Consider the following 12,294-nt stretch of genomic DNA (forward strand, 5'->3'; position numbering starts at 1 on the left):
CCCCGCCGGCGGTTCAGCCAATGAGGGCGAACCAGCCATGGGACGTCATGGCCACGCCCCTGCAAACCCACCACCACACCCCCTCCCGTCGCAAACCTTCCCTCTCCCCTCAGACCGCGGTGTAGCGCTGTGCACGCGCCGCCCCCCCCCGCGGGGCATGCATGCCACAGTGAAGACTGGAGGCTCACCCTAAGAGAGAGAGGGGTGTGTCTCTTACCTTCTCTGAAGCGGTCCACCTCCTGCAGCGTCACATTGCCATGGCGACCCGACATCACATGACACCGCGTCGCGCCGGATGAAGGCTGCCCAGAGGGGAAAGGCCCCCTAAGTCTTGGCGCCAAGGGGCCCAAAGGGTCTTAACCCCCCACTGTGAGCTCCCAGCACAAGTGTCACACAATAAATATTCTGCTGAATATTTTCTACAGGGCTCATTTCCTGTGTTGTTGTTATCATGACGCCGCGATGTCAAATGGCGTCGCGTTGCCCTGACAACGTGACGTCGTAGCGCCATGTTGCCATGCCAACGTGAAGCCACGTGGCGGCGCGTTGCCATGACAACATGGCGGTGCGACATCACAACACTGCGTTGGAGGAGATGCCGCGCCGGACCAGGTACGAGCCCCCCCCAGCAAAAGCCCCTGCACTGAGTCCCGTGTTAATCCCAGCCGGCCCTGTGTGCAATGAACAATATATGTTTATGCTTCTAATTTACACCTGTCCTGTAGGTCTGGGTAGTGTATAAAAAAACCAGTAATGTAATAAGCACCAAGGTATATACGTCAGTGGCTTACCTTCTCTTCCCAGATAGGGTGTCTTCATGTTCGGCTTGTGAGATCTTAAAGACTTTCTTATTAATATGTAGCTTCCTCGGGTAATGTGTGGATCTGGACACCCTTTGTTTAGGAGAGCTGCATAGTTTATTAACCTGAAAAAAGGAAATATTCCTTGTGTTACAAGTCTTGCACAAAACATAAATAACTAAAAAAAAAAATACAATTATAATCCATGGCTCAGTTTACCCTTTTTTCCCCCCCCAAATTGGTCCATTTTTAATGTAATATGTTTTCCTCTCTCAGAATCAAAGTGCACATTTGTAATCGGTTGATAACATTTACTAGACAAAAAAAAATGTTACAATATTAAAGTGTAAACCAGCGAAACCTTCATTTCATGAAGTGTACATATTATACATTTTTATTATTGGTTTAGGAGTTTATCGGGATTGATTATAATTACAATATACAATTTACCAATTAACAAAATAACATTAAAGCAGCAATACTACATTCCCCTTTTTTTTCTTATTTGTATATGTAAAGCATGTGACAATGTATAATTCTACATTCTTACCTAAACGGGCAATCGTTTGGTGCTCCTGATTGTGGGCCTAACAAAATGGCAGCCTTCTGTCTGTGAAATGCTGCAGCTGATATGTAACATTATATTACTAAGTGAGACATATTATTGTTACAGATTTCAGAGTAGTAGACAGTCTGCTGTTTGGAACACAACAGATATGTGTGTGATACTTTGTTGCCAAAGGGCAGAGCTCACAAAAGGTGTGCGTCAGAGCCTATTTCAAAAGAGGCGGTGGATGTGACTTTCTAAATGATTGCTGTAGCAACCAAAGGATAATCTGTACATTTTAAAAAATCATTAAAAATGGCATTAGAATTTAAGAAAAAATGTAGACAGAATGATCTAATACTACAGAACTGATTTATTTAAAAAAAAAAACATATAGGATTTTTCAAGTTTTTCTGCTTGAAAGCAGCAGTTCCCACTTTTTTGTATTTTTCTTTTTAAATGGATTTGAACTGGGGGCCCACTGCCCCCCTACCTCCGGGGATCCATTGGCTCCCAAGTTACTTGTAGTTTTAATATGCCGGTGTGACACACACAAAAAAAACGACACCAATAGCAAGTCCCAAACGCCATTTTCCGATGACGTGGTATCTTTCTATTGGCCGCTGGAGCAACAGATGAAGCCAACATTATTGCAACCCGTGGGCCTGCTCCCGCATGCGACGTCGCACGATAGCCCCGTCCCCTTCTCGCGCACGGCTGATTCAAAACAACGGCCGCTTTTCCCGTGGGCGCGTTGTGAATGTCATGTTACACCACGGGTTGCACTAATGTTGGTTACGTCTGTAGGCTGCCCTTGGCGGCCATATTGTGTCCACCAGGCAAGTATTTTTGCCCGAGGATGAAAAAAACCTCCTACCTCAGGAACTGGGGAGGGGGGGTTTCCCTGGACAGCAGGTGACCGTCGATCACATCTGGGGAGACCCCCTGGTTCAGGTAGTGTTGCCAGGTGTCCGGTATTGAACCACACTGTCCTGTATTTGGACACACTGTCCAGTAAAAATGAGAGGTAATACTGGGCATGTAGGTGTATATTGGTATTACCTCTCTGGACATAGTGACCTGACCGGCTTGGGGGGGCCACAGGATTTCCCTGAGCAGGGCGAGAGCAGGGCTGTTGCTAGGGGGGCCGGGCAGCTTCTTCCATCCTGATTGGCTGCTGCTGGTTTAGAAAAATACGTATGGTATCCTGATATACAATGGAATTACTGTCCGTTAAACTAATTCTTTAACCAATTACCCAGCAACCTACATATTAAGAAGTTTCATCAATGCAGTCTCATACTGTGCAAGGTGTTAACACCAGAACCATGTTTGTGATGCTGGCAAAAGTCTAAGGGCTGGGACCCGCTGCAGTGAGCGTTCCCTACCAGCAGGGGAATCCTTCTGAGCCGGTCCCAGTCCCCCCCTCGCTGCACGGCTCACTACGCGCTGTGACGCGTCAGCCACCAGGGGATGCAAGAAAATTGTGATCCCGAGCGGTGACGCGTCACGTGGTGCGCTGATGAGCCTATCAGCGGCGGGGGGCGGGAGCTGTCAGAGAGCTTCCTACACAAGGTAGGGGGTGGTGTGTGTGTGTGTGTCATTTGTGGGGGAAGGGGGAGGGAGCGGGAGCTGCTTACCTTGCAGCAGCCCGCAGCAGCTCCCTCCTGCAGCCCGGGAGACCGAGCCCGTGGAGGGAGGGGGGGGAGTAGTGGATCCCTCCGCTCAAACCACGCCCCCCCCCCTCCCACTCCCGCCCCCCTCCCGCTCCAGCTCCCGGCTCCCTACAGACCGCATATCGTGGTTTGTGCCTGTCAGCGCGCTGCCTGTCTGCAGTGCGGGTGCGCTGATTGAGGGAGTGGGGCCTTAGCCTAAGGCTGAGTCCATGGTGACTCATGGTGACATGGTCCGGAGGCGCCCTGAGGCTAAGGGAAAGCGGGTGCTTTCCCTGGCCTTAGTTCCCGCGCCGTCATGGAGCTGGTTTGCCCTCATTGGGTGAACCGCTCACGTGACCGGCCCTGCGCTCCCGTGAGCGCTCAAACTAAAAAAAAATGTAACAGCTACACCTGCGGACGCGTGCGCGAGCCCCTGCTAAAGCCGCTCTCATTGCGGCTGCAGGGGCCCACTGACAAGCGTCAGCGTGCCACAGCATGGGTCAGCGCCTAAGCGCTGACCATGGACTCAGCTTTAGGATTGATTCCAGTAACACAAAACAAGTTACAATGCAGTTACCGTATTGCCTCGATTGCAAGACGCGCCATTGATCGAGGAAATACGGTAATAACAATTTGTGGAAAAAACAACAACCTCCTGCTCAGCCAATCAGGAGCAAGGTGGGTGGGCAGAACGGGCCAATCACAGGCAGGGGACATGGCTACATCCCGGATGGGTGAGGTCGGTGTGGGTGGGAGGTTTGAATGGGACAATTTATAGAGTGAATAGGAAGCTTTGTCTCTGCTGCATCGAGTCGGTCAGGGCTCCACGTGGCCAGGATTAACCTCGTCCTTCCACCACCTGTGGGTAAACCAGCAGCCCTCCCCCACTGCGGCGTCTCCGGCTTCCCGTCCGGCCGGTACCCAAGCAGCCCTCCCCCACGCGGCGTCTCCGGCTTCCCGTCCAGCCGGCACTCCAGCAGCCCTCCCCACTGCGGCGTCTCCGGCTTCCCGTCCAGCCGGCACTCCAGCAGCCCTCCCCACTGCGGCGTCTCCGGCTTCCCATCCAGCCGGTATTCCAGCAGTCCTCCCCCACTACGGCGTCTCCGGCTTCCCGTCCAGCCGGTATTCCAGCAGCCCTCCCCCACTGCGGCATCTCCGGCGTCCACTCTAGCAGCCCTCCCTACTGCGGCATCTCCGGCTTCCCGTCCAGCCGGTACTCCAGCAGCCCTCCCCACTGCGGCGTCTCTGGCTTCCCGTCCAGCCGGCACTCCAGCAGCCCTCCCCACTGCGGCGTCTCTGGCTTCCCTTCCAGCCGGTACTCCAGCAGCCCTCCCCACTGTGGCGTCTCCGGCTTCCCGTCCAGCCGGTACTCCAGCAGCCCTCCCCACTGCAGCGTCTCCGGCTTCCCGTCCGACCGGCATTCCAGCAGCCCTCCCCCACTGCGGCGTCTCCGGCTTCCCGTCCGGCCGCCACTCCAGCAGCCCTCCCCCACTGCGGCGTCTCCGGCTTCCCGTCCAGCCGGTACTCCATCAGACCCTCCCCACTGTGGCGTCTCCGGCTTCCCGTCTGGCCGCCACTCCAGCAGACCCTCCCCACTGCACCGTCTCCGGCTTCCCTTCCAGCCGGTACTCCAGCAGACCCTCCCCACTGCAGCGTCTCCGGCTTCCCGTCCAGCCGGCACTCCAGCAGCCCTCCCCCACTGCGGCGTCTCCGGCTTCCCGGCCGGCCGGCATTCCAGCAGCCCTCCCCACTGCGGCGGCTCCGGCTTCCCGTCCAGCTGGCAATCCAGCAGCCCTCCCCACTGCGGCGTCTCCGGCTTCCCGTCCAGCCGGTACTCCAGCAGCCCTCCCGACTGCGGCGTCTCCGGCTTCCCGTCCAGCCGGCACTCCAGCAGCCCTCCCCACTGCGGCGGCTCCGGCTTCCCGTCCAGCCGGCACTCCAGCAGCCCTCCCCACTGCGGCGTCTCCGGCTTCCCGTCCAGCCTGCACTCCAGCAGCCCTCTCTACTGCGGCGTCTCCGGCTTCCCGTCCAGCAGGTACTCCAGCAGCCCTCCCCACTGTGGCGTCTCCGGCTTCCCGTCCTGCCGGTACTCCAGCAGCCCTCCCCACTGCGGCGTCTCTGGCTTCCCGTCCAGCCGGCACTCCAGCAGCCCTCCCCACTGCGGCGTCTCCGGCTTCCCGTCCAGCCGGTACTCCAGCAGCCCTCCCGACTGCGGCGTCTCCGGCTTCCCGTCCAGCCGGTACTCCAGCAGCCCTCCCCACTGCAGCGTCTCCGGCTTCCCGTCCGGCCGGCATTCCAGCAGCCCTCCCCCACTGCGGCGTCTCCGGCTTCCCGTCCGGCCGCCACTCCAGCAGCCCTCCCCCACTGCGGCGTCTCCGGCTTCCCGTCCAGCCGGTACTCCAGCAGACCCTCCCCACTGCGGCATCTCCGGCTTCCCGTCTGGCTGCCACTCCAGCAGACCCTCCCCACTGCGCCGTCTCCGGCTTCCCTTCCAGCCGGTACTCCAGCAGACCCTCCCCACTGCGGCGTCTCCGGCTTCCCGTCCAGCCGGTATTCCAGCAGCCCTCCCCCACTGCGGCGTCTCCGGCTTCCCGTCCAGCCGGTACTCCAACAGCCCTCCCCCACTGCGGCGTCTCCGGCTTCCCGTCCAGCCGGTACTCCAGCAGCCCTCCCCCACTGCGGCGTCTCTGGCTTCCCGTCCAGCCGGCACTCCAGCAGCCCTCCCTACTGCGGCGTCTCCGGCTTCCCATCCGACCGCCACTCCAGCAGACCCTCCCCACTGCGGCGTCTCCGGCTTCCCGTCCAGCCGGCACTCCAGCAGCCCTCCCCACTGCGGCGTCTCCGGCTTCCCGTCCAGCCGGCACTCCAGCAGCCCTCCCCACTGCGGCGTCTCCGGCTTCCCGTCCAGCCGGCACTCCAGCAGCCCTCCCTACTGCGGCGTCTCCGGCTTCCCGTCTGGCCGGCTCTCCAGCAGCCCTCCCACTGCGGCGTCTCCGGCTTCCCATCCGACCGCCACTCCAGCAGACCCTCCCCACTGCGGCGTCTCCGGCTTCCCGTCCAGCCGGCACTCCAGCAGCCCTCCCTACTGCGGCGTCTCCGGCTTCCCGTCCAGCCGGTACTCCAGCAGTGCCCCCTTGCAGCCTCGTTTTTTTTTGGTTTGTTTTTTAAACATCGATTCTAAGTCGCATCCGATTTCAGACATGTGAAAATGGGGAAAAAGGTGCGTCTTAGAATCGAGGAAATACGGTTTATGAAAATGTACAATGGATTTCCTATTTAATGAGCCCATCAAGTATTGTCTCAAACGTTTTCCAAAGCCGAAAACTATTGGGTGATATTACAATACTATGTGATGACAAAATAAAGACATGGAAAAGGCAGTTTTAGTAGAGAGAACATGATTTTTTAAGTCTGTCCACCAGGGGTGGCTGTAATCCCGCTGTATGAAGTTTTATTTATGCTTTATGAACATTTTATTTTCAGGTGCTCGATTCATTCATGAAATATGCACAGCATCACTTATATTCTAAAGCGCGCTCATCAACACCCAACATTGTAATGTGACAAAGCGCTGAGATTGTCACCTAATGAAACAACATCATTCATCGTGTCTGGGCACATCTGGGAAGCAAAGATGAATGTATCTGCCTTCCGATCTTATAACTATGAATATAAATTGGTTGCGTACAGAGTAACAGCGTGACTTGTTATTAACAAGGTATCACTGGTGGCATAAACCCTGTGGCGTAGCTAGACATGGGCGGGACCCCGGGCAAAAAAAAGTGTTCAGGGCCCCATTATAAGTGAATATATTCCGAAGATTCAGGAGAAAAATTTGCCTCGATTTAAATTGGAGGACCTCTCCTCAGCTCTCCCCCACCCTCTTCCTCATCATACATCCTCAGCTCTTTCTCCTCCTCCGGCAATCTCCCCCTCCTCCGGCTCTCTCCCCCTCCTCCGGCAATCTCCCCCTCCTCCGGCAATCTCCCCCTCCTCCGGCAATCTCCCCCTCCTCCGGCTCTCCCCCCCTCCTCCGGCTCTCCCCCCCCCCTCCTCCGGCTCTCCCCCCCCTCCTCCGGCTCTTCCCCCCTCCTCTGGCTCTCCCCCCCTCCTCCATGCCTACCTGTGGGGCAGGGTGGTGATAGAGGTAGGCGGGGGGAGATTATGGTATGCGGCGGTAGCGGGCCACTGCAGTTGAGCAGAGGAGGAGCCGGCAGAGGAGTTTGGAGTTGCACGGAGGCAGAGCAGGATGGCCGGGGAGGACACCAGAAGTAAGAAAGACTTCCGGGTCGGACCGCTGGGGCGCGCTCCTTCCCGGTCATCCTGCTCTGCCTCCGTTCAACTCCTAACTCCTCTGCCGGCTGCTCCCCTGGTTAACTCTAGCGGCCCGCTGCCGCATACCGTCATCTTCCCCTACCTGCCTCTATCTGGGGGAGAAGAGATGGTCAGCAGGGCCGACGACAGGAGAGGGCAGGGGAGCGGGCCCCCAAGAGCCCGGGCTCTAGCTTCGCCCCTGCATAAACCCCTTCATTACTAAATGACATTACCGACTTCAGGCTCCCCATCAGTCTGGTTGCCATCAAATGATCACCTTGTTCGTGATCATCGAGGAAGCAACTAAAGGGTCTGGAGGGTCTTTGGATTGAAAGAAAAAAGTATTTAATCTGCTGAAAAGCAGAATTATCTTGGAAGACTAATAAACAGCCCCATGAAAAATACAGGGCAGCTGAATAAATAAAGCAGCGACGAGAACATTCTCAAAAGCCATTTCACCTTTAAAGAGGTAATCCAAGCGGACTGAAGCAGGGGGTCTCTAGAGCTGAACCCCATCCATTCAAGCTCCGGGGAGCCCCTGCTTCCGGGGATACGTACCTCCGAAGAGGGTGCCCGTATCTCTCTGGGGGTTTAAAACTCCCACGTCACTTGGGCCAATAGGGAGCTGCGCCGGATGATGTCACGGCCTCCTATTGGCCCGCAGAGCACTGGCGCTGTAACATGTTCCCTGCTTGCCGAGTGACTACCAGCACCCCTTACAGAAGGTATCTCCGGAAGCAGGGGGTCCCTGGGGCTGAAATTAATCTGGATTATTGATTCAGCTCGGGACACCCCCTGCTTCCTATTATAAAATCTTTTTTTTTTTTAATCACCCGCATGGATTGCCTCTTTAAGGCAGCAGTCCAAGCAGATCGCCCTTCATTTCTTTATGTTTTACTTCTCTTGCCCTTTCTTTTTTTTTTCAAACTTTTTTATGAGGCAGATATAAAATGTACATACAAAGGAACGATATGCATAGCCTAATACAGAAACATTTTTGTATTTTTGGGGGGGAAAAGGATGGCAAAACCTGTTGCCCGAGGCAGGTGACCTACCGATAACGGAGAGGCCAAGAAAGAGGGGGGGGGGAGTGAGAGAGAGAAAAGAGTGGGGGGGGGGAGAGAGAGAGTGTCTACCCTGGTCGCTGGTGTCCCTTTTGGACAAACTTCGTAGAGGTACTGATTGTCAAACGCTTCCTTATCCGTATTGCCTTATCTCCTTGTTTCTTCCTTGGTAAGCTTGACTCGTTCTCCCCTCATGAAATCCCTCTCCTGGCTTCCGATCAAATCCCGCATCTCACACTCCATTCTTCTCCTCACTTTTAAAGCTCTACACTCTTCTGCCCCTCCTTACATCTCAGCACTAATTTCTCGTTATGCACCATCCCGACTCTTGCGTTCTTCTCAAGGATGTCTTCTTTCTACCCCCTTTTGTATCTAAAGCTCTCTCCCGCCTTAAACCTTTTTCACTGACTGCCCCACACCTCTGGAATGCCCTTCCCCTCAGTACCCGACTAGCACCCTCTCTATCCACCTTTAAGACCCACCTTAAGACACACTTGCTTAAAGAAGCATATGAATAGCACTGTGAATATTCTGAACACATGATACATGAAGCTTGGCCCCCTGCAGACGCACTTACCAGAACTCCCTCCTACTGTCTCTGTACGTTCTCCCTACCTACCAATTAGACTGTAAGCTCCTCGGGGCAGGGACTCCTCTTCCGAAATGTTACTTTTATGTCTGAAGCTCTTATTACCATGATCTGTTATTTATATTATCTGTTATTTACTTGATTACCATGTGTATTACTACTAAGAAGCGCTATGTACATTAATGGCGCTATATAAATAAAGACATACAATACAATATGATTAACCATGGTTCCCAGATTTTATAGAAAGCTATCGTTTTTTGCTTAAGGTGCGCGGTTCGCTTCTCCATAAGCATTACTTCATTTATCCTGTTTTTTAGTTTAGTCATGGAGGGCTCTTGCCCTTTCTAACACTGTTTTTATTTCTTTTTTTTTTCAATTTGATGCTCCGTTCAGGAACTAGAATACGAAGCATCAGAGAACTTAAAAAGGGAGCTTTATCCAGTGTCCAGTGCAGAATAAAGGTTACCGTGGTAACTTTAGAAGCTGGAGGTTAAGATATCATGATTTTTTAACACTTAAGCAAAAAGCAGGACATGCTCAGGGGTTGAGATACTAATACGGGTTAAACTTATAGGCGCCTGGGGGTATGGCTGCCTTAAAGGTGCCCCCCCCCCCCCACACCCCCCCATCCAAAATCAAATATGTGCTAATAACATATTGGAGAGAGACCATTTACAATTCTCACCCTACATTTCTTCAAACAATAACCGCAAAACCTACTAATGTAAATAACTGGGGTTTTAAGGGCTTCCACTTTATTAGGGATATTTTACGGTTGCTATGTTTCCCCCCCAGAATCTCCTTCCTATCTCATCCTTCGTGTTTATTGGCTCTACCTCCCAAGTGAGGACGGTGACATCATGAGAATAAAAAAGATTACATGATTCGGTTCTGACATTTTGTTCTATCCCAGGCAGTGCAGGTTTTAGAATGGATTTACTAGCCCTCGGGAAGCATGGAAGGGCTGCAGGAATGGAAAGGGGGTGAACTTCCAAAAGGGAAGCAAAATGTATCTAAAGCCCTCTCGCGCCTAAAACCTCTCTCACTCACTGCGCCGCACCTCTGGAACGCCCTTCCCCTCAATATCCGACTGGCACCCTCTCTATCCACCTTTAGGTCCTTTATTAAAGCACACCCCTTTAACGAAGCATGTGGGTTGCTCCGCTGGCTGATACTACACATCTCATATGCACTGACCTTGGCCCCCTGCAGACGCACTTACCAGAACACCCTCCTACTGTCTCTGTACGTTCTCCCCACTAACCACTTGGATTGTAAGCTCTTCGGGGCAGGGACTCCTTTTCCTATTGTTTTATGTCTGAAGCGCTTATTCCCATAACGTGTTATATTATTATGTCATGTGTATTACTGCTTTGAAGCGTTATGTACCTGGATGGCGCTAAATAAATAAAGATATATATATGTATATAACAATTTTTATTTTTTTATTTTTAAGAGGATTACATTTTCTGCCATAACATAAATCTCTTTTATAATAAAAAAAAAAGTGTCATCCACTAGAGGGAGCTCTAACACGGGAAATAAACCAGGTAAAGCACTATTGCTAAAGTTGCCTTATAGTAAAATCAATAAGCCACACCTCTTTTTATTGTTAACTTTTTCAGTGGTCTGGCAGACCAGAGTGCTTCGGACACCCAGTACTTTCGTGTCCCATGATCAGACCGCCGATAAAAGGAGGAAACGGAATTGGAGAGAGTTCTCCTGCCATTTAGTTGCTCTGTTGAAGCAGTCAGCCCGATCACCCCATGCAAAAACAGCATTTGCCCATGATATACCTAGAACGTCATACGGGCCTCTGGCGTTCTAGATATTACATGACAGTCTAGGTGCGTCAATAGGGCACTGTAAAGGTTAACGGCTGTTTCATCATTTAACGTGTGTCAAAGCTTTGCAAATCCAAGGTCTAAGTGTAAAATACGCAACGCGCATATTCCAGAATACACAATGCATGTGCCGCAGTGCTCCGCTAAGGGGGGGTCAAATATTGTGTAATGGGACAACTTGCCGTAGTCAACTCGCCACCGAGGGGTTAACTTTAAGGGTTGCGCTTTTTAGGGTGAGGTTAGGGGGTTGGGTAAGGAGTTAAGGTTGGGGATATTAGGGTAAGGGCTCCGATTATGGGTTCAAGGGTAAGGGATCAAGGTTAGGGGTTTTAGGGTAAAGGGTGAGGTTATGGGTTAGGGTAAGGGCTCTGATTATGGGTTATAAGGTAAGGGGTTAAGGTTTAGCTTATTAGGGTAAGGGGTTAAGGCTAGGCGTTTTAGAGTAAGGGGTTAAGGTTTTTAGAGTGAACATTAGCGTTAGCATTAGGGGTTAAGGTTAGTGTTTTAGGGTAAGGGGTTAAAGTTAGGAGTTTTGGGGTAAGGGTTAGCGTAAGGACTTAATGTTAGGGGGGCTTTGGGGGTAAGGTTATGGGGTTATCTTCGTGGCGAGTTGGCTGCAGGAGAGTGGCTTCGGCAAGTCACCCTAGACTGCATACATTGAACCATAAAACCGCACAGTAAATGAAGTGGCTGCATCACTATGTCTCAGTTCAAAACGTGACCTGGATAAACACCTCGAAGGATCTCAGGCAATGTGCAAAGCAAACAGCGGCTGCCCCCTACACCAAACGTGCACACAGCATTCACACCAGTCAGTTTGCAACACGGCAGACACTGAAACCGGCATATACTGCCCAGTGGGGTGTTATTCAGAGGGCGTGAAACTAACATGTGCATCCTCTTGCCTTTCAGAATACAGAAAGTAGGATTTACCACAACATCACTTATATACACGGTAATCGAAAATCAACCTGCAGAAGCAGGCACAGAACACATACGGCTATGGTGTGGACAAGGGGTGGGCAACTCCAGTCCTCAAGGGCCACCAATATCCCCGAAACGTTGCCCCCCTCTACTTACCTTTCATTTTTTGGCACCCTCCATTTTTTATGCCCCCCCGCTCCTTCCTATTTTTTGCTTTTTCTCCCCATTCCTTCTCCTCCCATGTACCCTTCCCCATAAGGTGTTCTTTCACACCTGGAGTGATTATCACCTCCCCTTTACTATTACTCCCACATCCACCATTTGGTGTATTCCCGTGTTATGATATACTTTCATATTACATTTCTATATTTGCAGATTTCCTGCCTATTCCATGTTTGAGTGCTGGGAACACCTGTTTTGTATTATTTGGGATGGTTGAGCCCCCCCCCCCCCCCCTGTTCCCTTTGCACCACTTATACCCGTTTCAGTCTCTTATATATACATTGTGTGCTGCCTACTCCTTATATCCTTTTGGAAGAATTCACCTTGCATGG

General features: G+C 52.4%; 1 protein-coding gene across 1 annotated transcript in view; it reads right to left on the reverse strand.

Moving 5' to 3' along the window:
• GPC3 (glypican 3) overlaps positions 1 to 12,294 on the reverse strand; it is a 294,690-nt gene that overhangs the window by 164,652 nt on the left and 117,744 nt on the right. Inside the window, exon 4 of the mRNA XM_075573174.1 lies at positions 792 to 925. Within this exon, the coding sequence (XP_075429289.1) occupies positions 792 to 925 (134 nt within the window). The remainder of the gene's footprint in view (positions 1 to 791; positions 926 to 12,294) is intronic.

Source organism: Ascaphus truei, chromosome 16 (genome assembly GCF_040206685.1).
Source record: "Ascaphus truei isolate aAscTru1 chromosome 16, aAscTru1.hap1, whole genome shotgun sequence".
In the NCBI taxonomy this organism is placed as follows: Eukaryota; Metazoa; Chordata; class Amphibia; order Anura; family Ascaphidae; genus Ascaphus; species Ascaphus truei.